The 20681-nt window shown below is 43.0% G+C and overlaps 1 protein-coding gene across 1 annotated transcript in view; it reads right to left on the bottom strand.

Moving 5' to 3' along the window:
- The window catches only part of LOC118371208 (NMDA receptor synaptonuclear signaling and neuronal migration factor-like), a 76345-nt gene that overhangs the window by 54742 nt on the left and 922 nt on the right, over positions 1-20681 (bottom strand). Inside the window, exons 2-3 of the mRNA XM_052479085.1 lie at positions 2309-2395; positions 685-746 (exon numbers count right to left, since the gene is read on the bottom strand). Coding sequence (XP_052335045.1) covers positions 685-746; positions 2309-2382 — 136 coding nt within the window. The 5' untranslated portion in view covers positions 2383-2395. The remainder of the gene's footprint in view (positions 1-684; positions 747-2308; positions 2396-20681) is intronic.

Genomic DNA, 20681 nt, shown 5'->3' on the forward strand with positions numbered 1-20681 from the left:
TATCAACATTCAAGGCAGATTAACTTTCCCACTGTTCCTCAACTGTGGTTGTAGTGTATGATATTGTCACGACTTCCGCCGAAGTCGGTCCCTCTCCTTGTTCGGGCGGCGTTCGGCAGTCGACGTCACCGGCTTTCTAGCTACCGCCGATCCACTTTTCATTTTCCATTTGTTTTGTCTTTGTTTCACACACCTGTTTTCAATCCCACAAACACCTGTTCATTATTTAACCCTCTGTTCCCCACATGGTTTTTGTGAGTGATTGTTTGTTGTATTGTGGTCCGTATATTGTGGCCGTGTATATTATGTATATCATTTAGATTTTTGAATAAAAGTGTTTTTATTACTCATATCTGCTGTCCTGCGCCTGACTTATCTCACCAGATACATGCAGACGACATTACAGATATAACATTTTCTATCTCTGAGTCTCTACTTTTATTCAATGTAAAAAATAATTTTTCAAATTTTGTCACATAAGCCGGTCGGTTACATTTGAAGAGGAAAGCTCTAGGAAATGTGAAGTCATGTGTAGAGGAAATGTGAAGAGGAAACTTCTAGGATATGTGAAGCCATGTGAAAATGAAAGTTATAGGATATGTTAAGCCATGTGAAGAGGAAAGTTATAGGAAATGTGAAGGAATGTTATGGGATGTACTAGATGAGGCTGGACACTGAGAGTACCTGATCCGTTGCGGTTCTCAGGGTGTGTGTGAGACAGGTAATCTCCGAAAGCTCTGGCTGCTCTGCAAAGAGAAGCACAACACAACACTCTGATTAGCACTGGACAGCTGGCTGCCTGACTCTCACTGTGAGCCTGACTGGCTGCCTGTCTGTCTGCCACTCACTGTGAGCCTGCCTGCCTGCCTGCCTGCCTGCCTGCCTGCCTGTCTGTTTGTCTGTCTGTCTGCCTCTCACTGTGAGGCTGCCTGCCTGTCTGTCTCTCACAGGGAGCTTGCTGACTCCAACTGAGTGACTCACCACTCACCAGACCAAGACATATCCTACTCAATAACAGCTTTCCAAATGGCACTCTATTCCCTATATAGTGTACTACTTTTAACCAATAAGGTGCCATTTTGGAAGTAACCAGTGTGTTATAATTGTCCCACCCAATAATTGAATAACCTGATTTGTCTCATTAGCTTTCCATCCAATTGGCGACAAATTTTCATACAAATCTTCTAAAATACTCACGTTTTCCCAGAGACGTGTTTGAATCAAATTGACTTGTTGCAATTCAAACACGGTGCTGATGATGTAGGGAGAAACACCTTTTGCTATTCAAGTCCCATGTAGTGCTATAAATTCTCGTGCTAGAAATTCTCAGACAGCCCAAAGATTCTTTGATGCCCTTCCAGACTCTCTCTGCCTACCCAAGGGACGTCAAATGACAAAAATCAGTTAACCACCTAACTAAGGAACTCAATTTAACCTTGCGCAATACCCTAGATGTAGTTACACCCCTAAAAACTTAAAACATTTGTCATAAGAAACTAGCTCCCTGATATACAGAAAATACCCGAGCTCTGAAGCAAGCTTCCAGAAAATTGGAACGGGAATGACGCCACACCAAACTGGAAGTCTTCCGACTAGCTTGGAAAGACAGTACCGTGCAGTATCGAAGAGCCCTTACTGCTGCTCGATCATCCTATTTTTTCTACTTAATTGTGGAAAATAAGAACAATCCAAAATGTATTTTTTATACTGTCGCAAAGCTAACTAAGAAGCAGCATTCCCCAAGAGAGAATGGCTTTCACTTCAGCAGTAATAAATTCATGAACTTCTTTGAGGAAAAGATCATGATCATTAGAAAGCAAATTACGGACTCCTCTTTAAATCTGCGTATTCCTCCAAAACTCAGTTGTCCTAAGTCTGCACAACTCTGCCAGGACCTAGGATCAAGAGAGATACTCAAGTGTTTTAGTACTATATCTCTTGACACAGTGATGAAAATAATCATGGCCTCTAAACCTTCAAGCTGAATACTGGACCCTATTCCAAGTAAACTACTGAAAGAGCTGCTTCCTGTGCTTGGCCTTCCTATGTTGAACATAATAAATGGCTCTATATCCACCGGATGTTTACCAAACTCACTAAAAGTGGCAGTAATAAAGCCTCTCTTGAAAAAGCCAAACCTTGACCCAGAAAATATAAAAAACTATCGGCCTATATCGAATCTTCCATTCCTCTCAAAAACTATTGAAAAAGCTGTTGCGCAGCAACTCACTGCCTTTCTGAAGACAAACAATTTATACGAAATGCCACATTATAGCACCGAGACTGCACTTGTGAAGGTTTAAATTACCTTTTAATGGCGTCAGACCGAGGCTCTGCATCTGTCCTCGTGCTCCTACACCTTACTGCTGCTTTTGATACCATCGATCACCACATTCTTTTGGAGAGATTGGAAACCCAAATTGGTCAACACATACTGGCCTGGTTTAGATCTTATCTGTCGGAAAGATATCAGTTTATCTCTGTGAATGGTTTGTCCTCTGACAAATCAACTGTAAATTTCGGTGTTCCTCAAGGTTCCGTTTTAGGACCACTATTGTTTTCACTATATATTTTACCTCTTGGGGATGTCATTCGAAAACACAATATTAACTTCCACTGCTATGAAGATGACACACAGCTGTACATTTTAATGAAACATGGTGAAGCCCCAAAATTGCCCGTGCTCGAAGCCTGTGTTTCATACATAAAGAAGTGGGTGTCTGTAAACGTTCTACTTTTAACCTCTGACAAAACAGAGATACTTGTTCTAGGTCCCAAGAAACAAGAGATCTTCTGTTGAATCTGACAATTAATCTTGATGGTTGTACAGTCATCTCAAATAAAACTGTGAAGGACCTCGGCGTTACTCTGGACCCTGATCTCTCTTTTGACAAACATATCAAGACTGTTTCAAGGACAGCTTTTTTCCATCTACGTAACATTGCAACAATCTGAAACTTTCTGTCCAAAAATGATGCAGAAAGATTTATCCATGCTTTTGTTACTTCTAGGTTAGACTACTGCAATGCTCTACTTTCCAGCTACCCGGATAAAGCACTAAATAAACTTCAGTTAGTGCTAAATACGGCTGCTAGAATCCTGACTAGAACCAAAAAAATGTATCATATTACTCCAGTGCTAGCCTCCCTACACTGGCTTCCTGTTAATGCAAGGGCTGATTTCAAGGTTTTACTGCTAACCTACAAAGCATTACATGGGCTTGCTCCTAGCTCTATTTTTATGGAATGGTCTGCCTACCCATGTGAGAGACGCAGACTCGGTCTCAACCTTTAAGTCTTTACTGAAGACTGCCTGTTCCCCTCTCTCCACTGGGATTCTCTGCCTCTAATCCTATTACAGAGTCACTGGCTTACTGGTGCTCTTCCATGCCGTCCCGAGGACGGGTGCGTCACTTGAGTGGGTTGAGTCACTGACGTGATCTTCCTGTCTGGGTTGGTGCCCACCTTGGGTTGTGCCGTGGGCTTTACTTTGTGGGCTATACTCGGCCTTGTCTCAGGATGGTAAATTGGTGGTTGAAGATATCCCTGTGCTTTGGCAAAGTGGGTGGGGTTATATCCTGCCTGTGTCGCCCTGTCTGGGGGTATCATCGGATAGGGCCACAGTGTCTCCTGACCCCTCCTGTCTCAGCCTCCAGTATTTATGCTGTAGTAGTTTATGTGTTGGGGGGCTAGGGTCAGTCTGTTATATCTGGAGTACTTCTTCTGTCTTATCCGGTGTCCTGTGTAAATTTAAGTATGGTCTCTCTAATTCTCTCTTTCTCTCTTTCTTTCGCTCTCTCGGAGGACCTGAGCCCTAGGACCATGCCTCAGGACTTCCTGGCATGATGACTCCTTGCTGTCCACAGTTCACCTGGCCGTGCTGCTGCTCCAGTTTCAACTGTTCTGCCTGCGGCTATGGAACCCTTACTTGTTCACCGGACAAGCTACCTGTCCCAGACCTGCTGTTTTCAACTCTCTTGAGACAGCAGGAGCGGTAGAGATACTCTGAATGATCGGCTATGAAAAGCCAACTGGCATTTACTCCTGAAGTTCTGACTTGCTGCACCCTTGACAACTACTGTGATTATTATTATTTGACCATGCTGGTCATGTAAGAACATTTGAACATCTTGGCCATGTTCTGTTATAATCTCCACCCGGCACAGCCAGAAGAGGACTGGCCACCCCTCATAGCCTGGTTCCTCTCTAGGTTTCTTCCTAGGTTTAGGCCTTTCTAGGGAGTTTTTCCTAGCCACCGTGCTTCTACACCTGCATTGCTTGCTGTTTGGGGTTTTAGGCTGGGTTTCTGTACAGCACTTTGAGATATCAGCTGATGTACGAAGGGCTATATAAATACATTTTATTTGATTTGATGTACCAGATAAAAAATATAAGTTTAAATTGGTTTCCATCCAATTTTCAACTCTAACAAAAAACACTGCTGTTGGCTCGTGCGCTCCAGCCTACATGATGAGATTACTATTATGGGCAAAAGAGCTAGATGATTTATCAAACTGCAGCCAAGCATCGATTATCATGTCACCAGAATAAGACCCTCAATATTTATTGGAAAGGAGCATCAAGCTCATTACCTTGCACTTTCACCACCCTGTGATGTTCATCATAATGTATTTCATCTGTAGCCTAATAAACTGCATGCTTTCCCGAGTAGTTGTAGTGGTACGCATAAATGCGTCACAAAAAGAGTATTTTGTCTAGAAGTATTTAGTTTTGTCGACAATTGGAAATTAGGCCTGTCATTACATTTTTCATTCAACATGTACTTTACCCGCATAAAAAGGTTGAACGGAAACCTGGTTAGTATCTTGGTGTCTTCTTAAACCGAAACTACTCGAGGTCTCTTGACGCTGGTGTGCTATCTATACATTCCGAACATGTTCATGACACGTGCCTAAAACCATTATTTTGAGTGTGAAATCCAATATGCAGGTGTGTTCCAGACCGGTTTGATATGATTCCTTGGTCTTGTACACGGCTCTAGGGCCACACATATGAGTGGCGATAGTACAGTAGGGGAGTAAACCATTTCACATTTACACACACACACAGACAGCGGGAGGGGAGAATTGCACATGGAGAGTGTAAAGAGGGATATGGGAGGCTGAGTATGTACAGTGCCTTGCGAAAGTATTCGGCCCCCTTGAACTTTGGGACGTTTTGCCACATTTCAGGCTTCAAACATAAAGATATAAAACTGTATATTTTTGTGAAGAATCAACAACAAGTGGGACACAATCATGAAGTGGAACGACATTTATTGGATATTTCAAACTTTTTTAACAAATCAAAAACTGAAAAATTGGGCGTGCAAAATTATTCAGCCCCTTTACGTTCACTGCGGCAAACTCTCCAGAAGTTCAGTGAGGATCTCTGAATGATCCAATGTTGACCTAAATGACTAATGATGATAAATACAATCCACCTGTGTGTAATCAAGTCTCCGTATAAATGCAACTGCACTGTGATAGTCTCAGAGGTCTGTTAAAAGCGCAGAGAGCATCATGAAGAACAAGGAACACACCAGGCAGGTCCGAGATAGTGTTGTGAAGAAGTTTAAAGCCGGATTTGGATACAAAAAGATTTCCCAAGCTTTAAACATCCCAAGGAGCACTGTGCAAGCGATAATATTGAAATGGAAGGAGTATCAGACCAGTGCAAATCTACCAAGAACTGTCCGTCCTTCTAAACTTTCAGCTCATACAAGGAGAAGACTGATCAGAAATGCAGCCAAGAGGCCCATGATCACTCTGGATGAACTGCAGAGATCTACAGCTGAGGTGGGAGACTCTGTCCATAGGACAACAATCAGTCGTATATTGCACAAATCTGGCCTTTATGGAAGAGTGGCAAGAAGAAAGCCATTTCTTAAAGATATCCATAAAAAGTGTCGGAGACACACCAAACATGTGGAAGAACGTGCTCTGGTCAGATGAAACCAAAATTGAACTTTTTGGCAACAATGCAAAACGTTATGTTTGGCGTAAAAGCAACACCCTGAACACACCATCCCCACTGTCAAACATGGTGGTGGCAGAATCATGGTTTGGGCCTGCTTTTCTTCAGCAGGGACAGGGAAGATGGTTAAAATTGATGGGAAGATGGATGGAGCCAAATACAGGACCATTCTGGAAGAAAACCTGATGGAGTCTGCAAAAGACCTGAGACTGGGACGGAGATTTGTCTTCCAACAAGACAATGATCCAAAACATAAAGCAAAATCTACAATGGAATGGTTCAAAAATAAACATATCCAGGTGTTAGAATGGCCAAGTCAAAGTCCAGACCTGAATTCAATCGAGAATCTGTGGAAAGGACTGAAAACTGCTGTTCACAAATGCTCTCCATCCAACCTCACTGAGCTTGAGCTGTTTTGCAAGGAGGAATGGGAAAAAAGTTCAGTCTCTCGATGTGCAAAACTGATAGAGACATACCCCAAGCGACTTACAGCTGTCATCGCAGCAAAAGGTGGCGCTACAAAGTATTAACTTAAGGGGCTGAATAATTTTGCACGCCCAATTTTTCAGTTTTTGATTTGTTAAAAAAGTTTGAAATATCCAATAAATGTCGTTCCACTTCATGATTGTGTCCCACTTGTTGTTGATTCTTCACAAAAAAATACAGTTTTATATCTTTATGTTTGAAGCCTGAAATGTGGCAAAAAGTTGCAAAGTTCAAGGGGGCCGAATACTTTCGCAAGGCACTGTACATGAGTTTAATCTATACCTTCATCAAACAAAAAACACTTATTTCATGTGTCACAAATTCCATCTCCCCCTGTGGTTCACTGAAGTGGGTCTGGGGATGGATTTGCAATATGAAACAAAAGATGTGTGCAATTCTTTCTCCAGCTTTCATCCTACATAATATGGCCCAACATGTACTGTACCACACACATCATCAGAGAAATGTTGTGTTTGTTCTATTGTTCTTACTCTCTTAATTGGCAACAGAAAAGAACATGGTCAGCTGTACTATGTTGTTTAATAACTCTCCCACACAAACACATTTCTACAAACACATTTCTATAGCAAGTACTCCCACATAGCTACGCATACTGCACATAATGTAGGCTAGAGACAAGAGAGGATATGGGCTAACAAGCAATGCACGTGTGTGTGTACATACAGTATATATACACACAAAGACACGCATGCACACAAACACACACGCATACGCACACACACATGCACACACACACCTACAGCATTACACATTCAGTGAGTTGTGCTGTCTGGTGTTGGGCAGTCTGTACACATCTCTGTGTGGATGCTGCTCTGAAATGCCATGCCGCCCTCCCTTCTACAACACACTCTAACTAATTAAATATGAAGCAGCAAGTGCAGCAGCAGACGAGAGAGGGGAGGGCGGGCGGAGATCGAGGGAGAGGAGAGGAATGCTTTCATCCCTTATCTCTCTGGCTCTCCACTCCTTCCTATAAACATTCTAAAGGGCTGTGTATAAAGGTAATGGGGAGGACCACACACATCCAAGACGACCACTTCCAGAGGACAAACTAGCTACTGTCATGGAGCCAATTGTGGAACTACTATGTGTAACAGTGTTCCTTCCATCTCTATCCTCACCCCAACCTGGGCTTGAACAAGAGGCCCTGTCACGTTCTGGCCTTAGTTCCTTTGTGATGTCTTTGTTTTAGTATGGTCAGGGCGTGAGTTGGGTGGGCAGTCTATGTTATTTTTTCTATGATTTGGTATTTCTGTGTTTGGCCTGGTATGGTTCTCAATCAGAGGCAGCTGTCAATTGTTGTCCCTGATTGAGAACCATATTTAGGTAGCCTGTTTTCACCCTTTAGTTGTGGGTGATTATATTTTCTGTTTAGTGTGGTTTGCACCTGACGGAGCTGTCTCGGTTGTGTGTTTTTGTTTGATAGTGTTCAGTTTAAATAAATAACATGAATAAGTACCACGCTGCGCTGCCACCTTCTTCCACCGACGACCGTTACAGGTCCTCTCAACACATCGACAACAGTCACCCTTTGAAGCATCATTACCTTTCGCTCCACAAAAGCCGCAGCCCTTGCAGAGCAAGGGAAATAACTACTTCAAGTAAGTGATGTCAGCGATTGAAACGCTACTACCGCACACCGCTATCTAACTAGCCATTTCACACCCGTTACATATAGTCCAATACAACAACTGACATTTCACTGATACTAGTCCAGCCTGATTGCTCAACTCACATCTGTGGCTTCCTTCCTTGTGCTACGTAAATGTCTCTGCTTCTCAAGGACAGTCCACAGAGAACCAGAGACAGTATGTGGATTGAAGCGTAAGCCAATTACACAGCCACCATATTAATGAATCACTTTTTTCCCCAGCACTTTGAACATTGATTAACAACCATAAAATAGAACTCAGTGGGGAAGTATTAAGACATTCATTAGAGAGAAGAGTGGCATAGTTAGATAGGAGAGGAGTGTACCACCCCCATGTATCTCTGTCTCCATCCCAAATGGCACCCTAGTCCCCTTACAATGACTTGGTCAAAAGCAGTGCACTATATATCGAACAGGTTGTCATTTGGGACATATTGTCTGTGTGCCTTGCCTTGCTCTGCCCTCACGTTGTCTGCTCTACTGTCTGGCAGATTGTATTGTGCTTTTATGAGCAGAATCCTGAATCCGTGCATGTTTTCAGCCATGTGACGAGGGGAGAGAAGGGAGGGGGGAGACGAGTGGGCCGGGGAAACAGAAAGACTGTGACAGGGGGAGGGAAGGGAGGGGGGAGACGAGTGGGCCGGGGAAACAGGAAGACTGTGACAGGGGGAGGGAAGGGAGGGGGGAGACGAGTGGGCCGGGGAAACAGGAAGACTGTGACAGGGGGAGAGAAGGGAGGGGGGAGACGAGTGGGCCGGGGAAACAGGAAGACTGTGACAGGGGAGAGAAGGGAGGGGGGAGACGAGTGGGCCGGGGAAACAGGAAGACTGTGACAGGGGGAGAGAAGGGAGGGGGGAGACGAGTGGGCCGGGGAAACAGGAAGACTGTGACAGGGGGAGAGAAGGGAGGGGGGAGACGAGTGGGCCGGGGAAACAGGAAGACTGTGACAGGGGAGAGAAGGGAGGGGGGAGACGAGTGGGCCGGGGAAACAGGAAGACTGTGACAGGGGAGAGAAGGGAGGGGGAGACGAGTGGGCCGGGGAAACAGGAAGACTGTGACAGGGGGAGATGTGTTTAAACAGCATAAATAGAAAGCAGGAATGATAAGGATGAGAGGTTTATGAAAGAGAAAGTGGAGAAAAGAATTGAAGAAATTAGATGTACTGTGTAAACCCTAACTGCATGTTCTGTAAAAGCAGGGCAAATACAGTGCCTTGCAAAAGTATTCATCCCCCTTGGCGTTGTTCCTATTTTGTTGCATTACAAACTGTCATTTAAATTGATTTTTATTTGGAATTGATGTAATGGACATACATAAAATGTTCCAAATTTGTGAAGTGAAATTTAAAAAATAACTTATTTTTAAAAATTCTATTTTTTTAACGGAAAGGTACGTGAATATGTATTCACCCCCTTTGCTATGAAACCCCTAAATAAGATCTGGTGCAACCAATTACCTTCAGAAGTCACATAATTAGTTAAATAAAGTCCACCTGTGTGCAATCTAAGTGTCACATGATCTCAGTATATATACACCTGTTCCGAAAGGCCCCAGAGTCTGCAACACCACTAAGAAAGGGGCACCACCAAGCAAGCAGTGCCATGAAGACCAAGGAGCTCTCCAAACAGGTCAGGGACAAAGTTGTGGAAAAGTACATTATAAATGTACTTATAAAAAAATATATAAAAAAATATCTGAAACTTTGAACATCCCATGGAGCACCATTAAATCAATTATTAAAAAATGGAAAGAATATGGCACCACGACAAACCTGCCAGGAGAGGGCCGCCCACCAAAACTCAGACCAGGCAAGGAGGGCATTAATCAGAGAGGCAACAAAGAGACCAAAGATAACCCTGAAAGAGCTGCAAAGCTCCACAGCAGAGATTGTTGTGTCTGTCCATAGGACCACTAAGCCCCCAGCTGTGCCCTGGACACCATATGTGAATTGATCTTCAGAGTTCGTACTGTTAGGTGACCTGAGCTGGGATATGCTTATTTTTATTTATTTTTTATTTTACCTTTATTTAACCAGGTAGGCTAGTTGAGAACAAGTTCTCATTTGCAACTGCGACCTGGCCAAGATAAAGCATAGCAGTGTGAACAGACACATGAACACAGAGTTACACATGGAGTAAACAATTAACAAGTCAATAACAACAGTAGAAAAAAAGGGGAGTCTATATACAATGTGTGCAAAGGGCATGAGGAGGTAGGCGAATAATTACAATTTTGCAGATTAACACTGGAGTGATAAATGATCAGATGATCATGTACAGGTAGAGATATTGGTGTGCAAAAGAGCAGAAAAGTAAATAAATAAAAACTGTGGGGATGAGGTAGGTGAAAATGGGTGGGCTATTTACCAATAGACTATGTACAGCTGCAGCGATCGGTTAGCTGCTCAGATAGCTGATGTTTGAAGTTGGTGAGGGAGATAAAAGTCTTATCACCCCGGCCGTGCTGCAATCTAAGCTAGATGCCCTCAATCTCACACAAATTATCAAGAAACCTACCAGGTACAACCCTAAATCCGTAAACACAGGCACCCTCAGATATCATCCTGACCAACATGCCCTCTAAATACACATCTGCTGTCTTCAACCAGGATCTCAGAAATCACTGCGTCCGTAATGGGTCCGCGGTCAAACGATCACCTTTCATCACTGTCAAATGCTCCCTGAAACACTTCAGCAAGTGGGCCTTTCTAATCGACCTGGCCCGGGTATCCTGGGAGGATATTGACCTCATCCCGTCAGTAGAGGATGCCTGGTTTCCTCACCATCTTAAATAGGCATGCCCCATTCAAAAAATGTAGAACTAAGAACAGATATAGCCCTTGGTTCACTCCAGACTTGACTGCCATTGACCAGCACAAAAACATCCTGCATTATCATAAAATAGCCCCCACGATATGCAACTTTTCAGGGAACCAATATACACAGCCAGTTAGGAAAGCAAAGGCTAGTTTTTTTCAAACAGAAATTTGCATCCTGTAGCACAAACTCTCCAACCTCCTCCCAGCTGCCCACTGCAGAGAGGTTAGAAAACTCTATCACCACTGAAAAATCTACCAATCTACCAATCCTCGACTTCAGCGATGTAATTTACAAAATAGTCTCTAACACTCTACTCAACTAATTGGATGTAGTCTATCACAGTGCCATACGTTTTGTCACCAAAGCCCCATATTCTACCCACCACCTCGACCTGTATGCTCTCGTTGGCTGGCCCTCGCTTCAAATTTGTCGCCAAACACACTGGCTCCAGGTCATCTACAAGTCTTTCTAGGTAAAGCCCTGCCTTATCTCAGCTCACTGGTCACCATAGCAACATCCACCCATAGCACACGCTCCAGCAGGTATATTTTACTGGTCATCCCCAAAGCCAACACCTCGTTTGGCCACCTTTCCTTCTTGTTCTCTGCTGCCAATGGCTGGAATGAATTGCAAAAATCACTAAAGCTGGAGACTTATCTCCCTCACCAACTCTAAGCATCAACTGTCAGAGCAGCTTACCGATCATTGCACCTGTACACAGCCCATCTGTAAATAGCCCACACAACTAAAATTGAAATTCTTGTAGGGAATCCTGTTTCAGTCTTGCAAAGATTTTAGACTCAGACGGAGGTTCACCTTCCAGCAGGACAATGACCCTAAGCATACTGCTAAAGCAACACTCAAGTGGTTTAAGGGGAAACATTTAAATGTCTTGGAATGGTCTAGTCAAAGCCCAGACCTCAATCCAAGTGAGAATTGTGGTATGACTTAAAGATTGCTGTACACCAGCAGAACCCATCCAACTCTGAAGGAGCTAGAGCAGTTTTGCCTTGAAGAATGGGCAAAAATCCTAGTGGCTAGATGTGCTAAGCTTATAGAGATATAACCCAAGAGACTTGCAGCTGTAATTAATGCAAAAGGTGGCTCTACAAAGTATTGACTTTGTGGGGTGAATAGTTATGCACGCTCAAGTTCTGTTTTTTTTGTGTTTCATGTTTGTTTTTTTGTGTTTCTTGTTTGTTTCACAAGAAAACATGTTTTGCATCTTCAAAGTGGTAGACATGTTGTGTAAATCAAATGATACAAACCTCCCAAGAAATCAATTTTAATTCAAATTTGTAAGGCAACAAAACAGGAAAAATGACAAGGAGGGTGTATGCTTTTGTAATCCAAAAGCAACCTTGGCTTTTCATTTTGGTTCTGTAGGGTATAAGGGAATAAACAGATGTGTAAATAGTGGCCTGGTCAGACATGAATACTGTAGCCAACAGTGGATGCTGCTGAGGGGAGGACGGCTCATAATAATGTCTCGAACAGAACAAATTAAAATGGCATCAAACACATAACTTTGTGTTTGATTCCGCTCCAGCTATTGCCATGAGCCCACCCTCCAAGCCTATACATCAAGCTGCTGTGCCTGGGGATATATGCAGTGGGGTGCAATGTAAAGGCATTACACTGATATGTGCAGAGGGCTAGGACGACAAATACATGAGGGGACCTAATCGAGAACATGAGTATGGTTACCTGACCTGGAAAAATTCCAGGCCCTAGTTAAAAGTTATAGGGTATATAGGCTAGAACTAGGGCCCAGAGTTGTTCCTCATCAGGTTGTCAGGAAGGAATACTGGCCCTATACATGATATTAAAATAATTTGTGAAAGACAGAAACTTGTAGAGTTCAGCTCCATGAGATAGTGCCTGGATGTGTCTGTCTGAAGCCTCTCTCCTATCTGTGTCAAGGAGCAAGCCTTCTGTGTTCTGGCCCTGGGTGTCTCAGTGAAAAACAAGTGTCTCAGGGACACCCAATGAGGCTCTTAGAGTAATTTGGAAAAAGAGGAGCACAGTGTATTCCTCCCTACCCACTGACTCTCACCACTCAGATCATCTCTCTGACAGGATGACCTATTTCTGAGACACCACAAATATCTCCATCTCCCTCACTGTCTCTTTCTGAGACAGCCCATCTTCCTCATTCCAACTCTTACCTTCCTCTCTCCATCTTCCTCAGTCCCTCTCTCTCGTCTTCTCCTCTGAACTGTTCTCTCTCCAATACAACTACACCAAATCGAGTGAAATGAAGTTGAAACAACAAACATCAAGTTGACCACTTAGCGCCTTAGTTTCTTGCCCTCGCTTGTTCACTGTCTCGGAGTCAAATGGAAATCTCAGATTTGGCAGGCCTCCCAAGTCCCTGCTGGCTGTTTTCTCAGTCTCACTCTCTACACTGTGGTTGTTAGGTGATTAAATGAATGTTTGTCAGAGTCCGTAAGAAATATGGCTTTGTAATTGGATTAAACCACAGACACCAGATGTAGGAAATCACTGGGTAGTTAAAGCCTAGTAGAGTTAATGTGTATTTTGACCATGTCCAGATAGTCTCAGTCTGCATCCCAGATGGCTCCCAACTCCCTACATACTGTACTACTTTTGATCAAGGCCTGTATAGGGAAAAGGGTGCCATTGGGACGCAGACTCAGCCCAGCTAAGCATAACATGAGAATCATGAGCGCCGTAGCTGCCCAGACAATGAGTATTCGATGTTAGTTCCTGACCCGCTGTATCCTGCGTTCCATCCAGCTTTTCCGCCTGCCGTCGGAGCAACGGTGACATGGGTGTAATTACTCAGATCTATGAGGTCAGGCAGCCTCCCTTGTATCACTGCATCCCTGTATTATTACAGTCCAGCCTCGCTCTACAGGCTGTAATCAGACTAATTACAGCAGCCAGAACGTAGATACCTCTCCTCTGCACTGTAATCCCTGCCAAACAGAGAGGGAGAGGTTTGGGTGAAAAGGCTGGTGGCTTAATTAAGAAACATTAGTACTGAGATGGCCTGAGATTCAGACAATAAACACTAGGTGTCAGGCAGACAATTACCCCTCTGTCAGACGTGGCTGTAGGTTCAGCCCTAGGGCACTGTGACTGAGTAATACCAATGTGGCGGGCCAAATGGCACCCTATTCCACTATATAGGGTGCAAGTTCGGACGCACCCATCCGAAGACCAATGTATTGTATCCTATGGGAATACAACTATAGGGTGTTGAACCAGCTATTCCTCATATTTATACCATGGCAGCAGAAGCATGTCAGGCTTGCAATGTGGATGTAGAATCCTAGAAGTGCATTAACGACCAAACTGGGCTAATGGTGACTGATGGCGTGAACTCCACTGTGCTGTTCCTGCTGTGGTTAGTACTGCACACTGCCTGGTATGATGGGTGAAGCCAGATTCAACAGTTACATCAACACTTCAGGCATTCTATTGAGTGCTATACCCAACTGTTTAAGACATAGGATTCCAAAAGTAGAAGGCCGCTGAAAACATTCAAGTGAATGTCAGATGGTGTCAAAGTTTCCTTACAAATCAAATCTCTAAACATTTGTCATGACAATTAATGTTTAATATGGGATGTAAACTTGAATGAATGCTGAATAAGTATGTGCACAAATCAAAACAGACTGATTTTTAAAGAAATGATGCTGCTGATGTCAACTTGATGAAGAGGCAGCAGAGCAGTGGTCCCATCAAGGAGTGATTTAGGCGGGCATTTAGAAAACCTCATCTCTACCCTATGTACCCTAAACTCACACTGCACTGGGAGATATTAAACAAACAAATTGGGTCTTATGAGAAACAAGCCGGGAGGATTCAGAATACACAGCAGGTTAAATACATTTTGGGAGAAAAGATAAATCAATTCACCTTTTGCAATAATATTCCTCCGAATTCTACTAAAAGACCGAGTGTAGTCAAGTGTACACGTATTCCAATTCCAACCGGGCCGCACGCATCAATATTTTGTTGCACAGATCAGTCCATTACCTTGGGTGTATGGATGGGCCTCTGGGCTGAAACCACCCTGTGTCTGCTCTGCGCTGCAACACTCCTGTCGAACCCATTCTACTGATGAAACCTGCCTTAGTCTCGCCAAGGAAGATTAACAATAGAAAATAACAGAATAGAGGAGACTGTGTCCCTAATGTTTTACCATCATTCTAGCAGTACATACTGTGGGGTGAACAAGTATTTGAAACACTACCGATTTTGCAGGTTTTCCTACGTACAAAGCATGTAGAGGTCTGTCATTTTTATCATAGGTACACTTCAACTGTGAGAGACTGAATCTAAAACAAAAATCCAGAAAATCACATTGTGATCACATTGTGATTTTTTTAAGTAATTCATTTGCATTTTATTGTATGACATAAGTATTTGATACATCAGAAAAGCAGAACCTAATATTTGGTACAGAAACCTTTGTTTGCAATTACAGAGCTCATACGTTTCCTGTAGTTCTTGACCAGGTTTGCACACACTGCAGCAGGGATTTTGGCCCACTCCTCCATACAGACCTTCTCCAGATCCTTCAATATTTGGGGTGGTCACTGGGCAATATGGACTTTCAGCTCCCTCCAAAGATGTTCTATTGGGTTCAGGGCTGGAGACTGGCTAGCCACACCTTAGTTGCCCTGGCTGTGTGTTTCGGGTCTTGTCATGCTGGAAGACCCAGCCACGACCCATCTTCAATGCTCTTACTGAGGGAAGGATGTTGTTGGCCAAGATCTCGCGATACATTTGTTTGATGAAGGTATAGATTGAACTCATGTACAGTGCCTTGCGAAAGTATTCGGCCCCCTTGAACTTTGCGACCTTTTGCAACATTTCAGGCTTCAAACATAAAGATATAAAACTGTATTTTTTTGTGAAGAATCAACAACAAGTGGGACACAATCATGAAGTGGAACGACATTTATTGGATATTTCAAACTTTTTTAACAAATCAAAAACTGAAAAATTGGGCGTGCAGTGAGGTTGGATGGAGAGCATTTGTGAACAGCAGTTTTCAGTCCTTTCCACAGATTCTCGATTGGATTCAGGTCTGGACTTTGACTTGGCCATTCTAACACCTGGATATGTTTATTTTTGAACCATTCCATTGTAGATTTTGCTTTATGTTTTGGATCATTGTCTTGTTGGAAGACAAATCTCCGTCCCAGTCTCAGGTCTTTTGCAGACTCCATCAGGTTTTCTTCCAGAATGGTCCTGTATTTGGCTCCATCCATCTTCCCATCAATTTTAACCATCTTCCCTGTCCCTGCTGACAATGGGGATGGTGTGTGTTCAGGGTGATGAGCTGTGTTGCTTTTACGCCAAACATAACGTTTTGCATTGTTGCCAAAAAGTTCAATTTTGGTTTCATCTGACCAGAGCACCACATGTTTGGTGTGTCTCCCAGGTGGCTTGTGGCAAACTTTAAACGACACTTTTTATGGATATCTTTAAGAAATGGCTTTCTTCTTGCCACTCTTCCATAAAGGCCAAATTTGTGCAATATACGACTGATGGTTGTCCTATGGACAGTCTCCCCCATCTCTGCAGTTCATCCAGAGTGATCATGGGCCTCTTGGCTGCATCTCTGATCAGTATTCTCCTTGTATGAGCTGAAAGTTTAGAGGGACGGCCAGGTCTTGGTAGATTTGCACTGGTCTGATACTCCTTCCATTTCAATATTATCGCTTGCACAGTGCTCCTTGGGATGTTTAAAGCTTGGGAAATCTTTTTGTATCCAAATCCGGCTTTAAACTTCTTCACAACAGTATCTCGGACCTGCCTGGTGTGTTCCTTGTTCTTCATGATGCTCTCTGCGCTTTTAACGGACCTCTGAGACTATCACAGTGCAGGTGCATTTATACGGAGACTTGATTACACACAGGTGGATTGTATTTATCATCATTAGTCATTTAGGTCAACATTGGATCATTCAGAGATCCTCACTGAACTTCTGGAGAGAGTTTGCTGCAGTGAACGTAAAGGGGCTGAATAATTTTGCACACCCAATTTTTCAGTTTTTGATTTGTTAAAAAAGTTTGAAATATCCAATAAATGTCATTCCACTTCATGATTGTGTCCCACTTGTTGTTGATTCTTCACAAACAAAATACAGTTTTATATCTTTATGTTTGAAGCCTGAAATGTGGCAAAAGGTCGCAAAGTTCAAGGGGGCCGAATACTTTCGCAAGGCACTGTAATTACTTAAAAATCGTACAATGTGATTTTCTGGATTTTTGTTTTAGATTCCGTCTCTCACAGTTGAAGTGTACCTATGATAAAAATTACAGACCTCTACATGCTTTGTAAGTAGGAAACACTGCCGACTTTGCAGGTTATCAAATACTTGTTCTCCCCACTGCACATAATATGTGTGGTAAGATATGTCCTGAGTAACATGGGTTAGTTGTCAGAACTACTTCTCTGTATACATCAATGATGTCGCTCTTGCTGCTGGTGAGTCTCTGATCCACCTCTATTCAGACGAAACCATTCTGTATACCCCTGGCCCGTCTTTGGACACTGTAAATACTAACCTCCAGATGAGCTTCGATGCCATACAACTCTCCTTCCGTGGCCTCCAACTGCTCATATATACAAGTAAAACTAAATGCATGCTCTTCAACTGATCACTGCCCGCTCGTCCAGCATCACTACTCTGGACGGTTCTGACTTAGAATATGTGGACAACTACACATACCTAGGTGTCTGGTTACTGTAAACTCTCCTTCCAGACTCCCATTAAGCATCTCCAATCCAAAATTAAATCTAGAATTGGCTTCCAATTTCACAACAAAGCATCCTTCACTCATGCTGCCAAACACACTCAAAACTGACCATCCTACTGATCCTCGACTTTGGCGACGTCATTTACAAATTAGCCTCCAACACTCTACTCAACCAATTGGATGCAGTCTATCACAGTGCCCTCCGTTACCCACCACTGCGACCTGTACACTCGTTGGCTGGCCCTCGCTTCATACTCGTCACCAAACCCACTGGCTCCAGGTCATCTACAAGTCTCTGCTAGGTAAAGCCCCGCCTTATCTCAGCTTACTGGTCACCATAGCAGCACCCACCTGTAGCACACTCTCCAGCAGTTATATCTCACTGGTCACCCCCAAAACCAATTCTTCCTTTGGGCCCGTTTCCTTCCAGTTATCTGCTGCCAATGACTGGAATGAACTTTTAAAATCCCTGAAGCTGGAGACTCATATTTCCCTCACTAGCTTTAAGCACCTTTGTCAAAGCAGCTCACAGATCACTGCACCTGTACATAGCCCATCTGTAAATAGCCCATCCAACTACTGTCACGTTCCGACCTTAGTTCCTTTTATTATGTCTTTGTTTTAGTTTGGTCAGGGCGTGAGTTGGGGTGGGTAGTCGGTTGTGGTTTTGTGTTTGGCATGGTATGGTTCTCAATCAGAGGCAGGTGTTGTTCGTTGTCTCTGATTAAGAATCCTACTGAAGTAGCCTTTTCCCACCTGGGTTTTGTGGGTGATTATTTCCTGTTTAGTGTTTTTTCATTCACCTTACGGGACTGTTCGTTTGTCGTTTATTGTGTTGTTCAGTTATTTTATAAAAAATCTGAACATTTACCACGCTGCACTTTGGTCCTCACCTTCCACCATAGATGATCGTTACAACTACCTCATCCCCATACTGTATTTAATTATCTTTCTCCTTTTGCATCCCAGTATCTTTACTTGCACATTCATCTTCTGCACATCTACCATTCCAGTGTTTAATTGCTATATTGTAATTACTTTGCCACCATGGCCTATGTATTGCCTTACCTCCCTTATCCTACCTAATTTGCACGTGCTGTATATATACTTTTTCTACTGTAATATTGACTGTATGTTTGTTTATTCTATGTGTAACTCTGTGTTTTGTGTCGAACTGCTTTGCTTTATCTTGGCCAGGTCACAGTTGCAAATGAGAACTTGTTCTCAACTCGCCTTCCTGGTTAAATAAAGGTGAAATAAAAAATACAAAATCAAAATGTTACAGGGAAACGGTGACCTTCAGCATTCAGTCTCTGCAGATATTCAGAGCTGCAATAGGGTCCCTGGCATTTCTCTCCATAGGTGGCTAAAGTACATATAGTACTTGGCTAAATTAGAACAGCGTTACCAGTCATTTACTTTTACTTGGTCAGCTTTGTGACTTATGTAGATGTTCCAAATGTCTAATCCCTGTCCAGAAGCACATACAGTAGGCTAGTCAGGTCGATTAGGAAAGACTTACCAGGGTCAATTTACAGTAGTCAAATCCAGTCAAAGTTTATTGGTCGCTACACACATGTGCAGATGTTATCGCAGGTGCAGCGAGAAGCTTGTGTTTCTAGCTCCAACAGTGCAGTGATAATACTTAGTAATACAACACAATACACACACAATCTCAAAAGTAAAAACAAAGAAATTAAGAAATATCAGTTTAATAAAGTTTGGGCAGCTTTAAGGGAATCCATTCTTCTAAGCAGATGTGACTTGTCCATTCATTGGCTAGATTCAGTTGTCAAAAGTAGGACTCAACAGTTAAGCCAGCCATTCAGACTCAGAGACAAATACACAACGTAGAAGAGATTGGGGCTGTTTGTCAGTCAGAGGGATGAAATGGTTTTACACTCGAGGTCCAAACTCATCTGACAACCAATCAGTTAGTGATTGTGATTCTGAGGCAAAAGTGATGTGATGCCACACCACCATTACATCAGTGGGTTGTCTAGGCTATCTACGGGTAAAACGGTACACTAAAGCTCTGGGGGATTGCTTCCTGAAGAGCCATTAACATGTCTCGACATCTGTCATAGAGTAGAAAACATGGCTCTTGGGCCTCAGTCCAATAATATGTATTTGACACTGATCAGTTTGATTTATGCTGTGTGTTTAAAGAGACCATATGACTGAAAAGGGAAAGAGTGGGGAGAGAATGAGAAACAAAAATAAATCTAGTCTGTCTGAGGTTGAGGTTGAGGTGTAAGGGAGCGCTCAATGCCTGCACAGTGAGATCAGTCTGTGGGTGACATGACATGGTGTGCGGCAAAGTTCTTCTGAAAAGCTCAATCTTGCAATGTTACATATTACAATATTCAGCACACAGGATTAAGTGACAGCGCTCTGACACATCTGGCACTGTGTGAAAGGTGTGAGGGCATGACTCATGGTTCTTCAAGGAATATAATCACCAAACCTGATGTGTTAGAGATGAGTCATAAACGGTGTGTCATCCCTAATTATAGATCTTACAACAACAAAAAAAATGGACCTAATTCAGGCACGCTTCATGCTGTTTTGGTGTTTATTGGTCACATATGCATATTTAGCAGATGTTATTGCGGGTGTAGCAAAAATGCTTGTGTTCTTAGCTCCACGGTGTGTCATGCCCAATTATAGGTATTTCAAAACTACAATTTGACCAAACTCAGGCACATTTCTTGCTGTTTTGGTGTTTAAATAATAGTGTAGAATACATTTTCTGGCACTGTAGATCCCAGAGCCTGTTCGTTGGAAAGCCTAACAGTTGAAACATTTAAAAAAATGTGGTGTTGCCAACCATGCTACATGCCATTTACAATCAAGGGTTTAGGATTAAATGTTGTGTGCAGTTGATTGGTGGCATTTCATATGCCTTTTCATGTCAGATCAAACACTCCTAAGTAACTTATCTAAAAAGTATAAAATACTAATAACCCCCTTTAGGCTACTGGAC

This window comes from Oncorhynchus keta, chromosome 25 (assembly GCF_023373465.1).
Source record: "Oncorhynchus keta strain PuntledgeMale-10-30-2019 chromosome 25, Oket_V2, whole genome shotgun sequence".
In the NCBI taxonomy this organism is placed as follows: domain Eukaryota; kingdom Metazoa; phylum Chordata; class Actinopteri; order Salmoniformes; family Salmonidae; genus Oncorhynchus; species Oncorhynchus keta.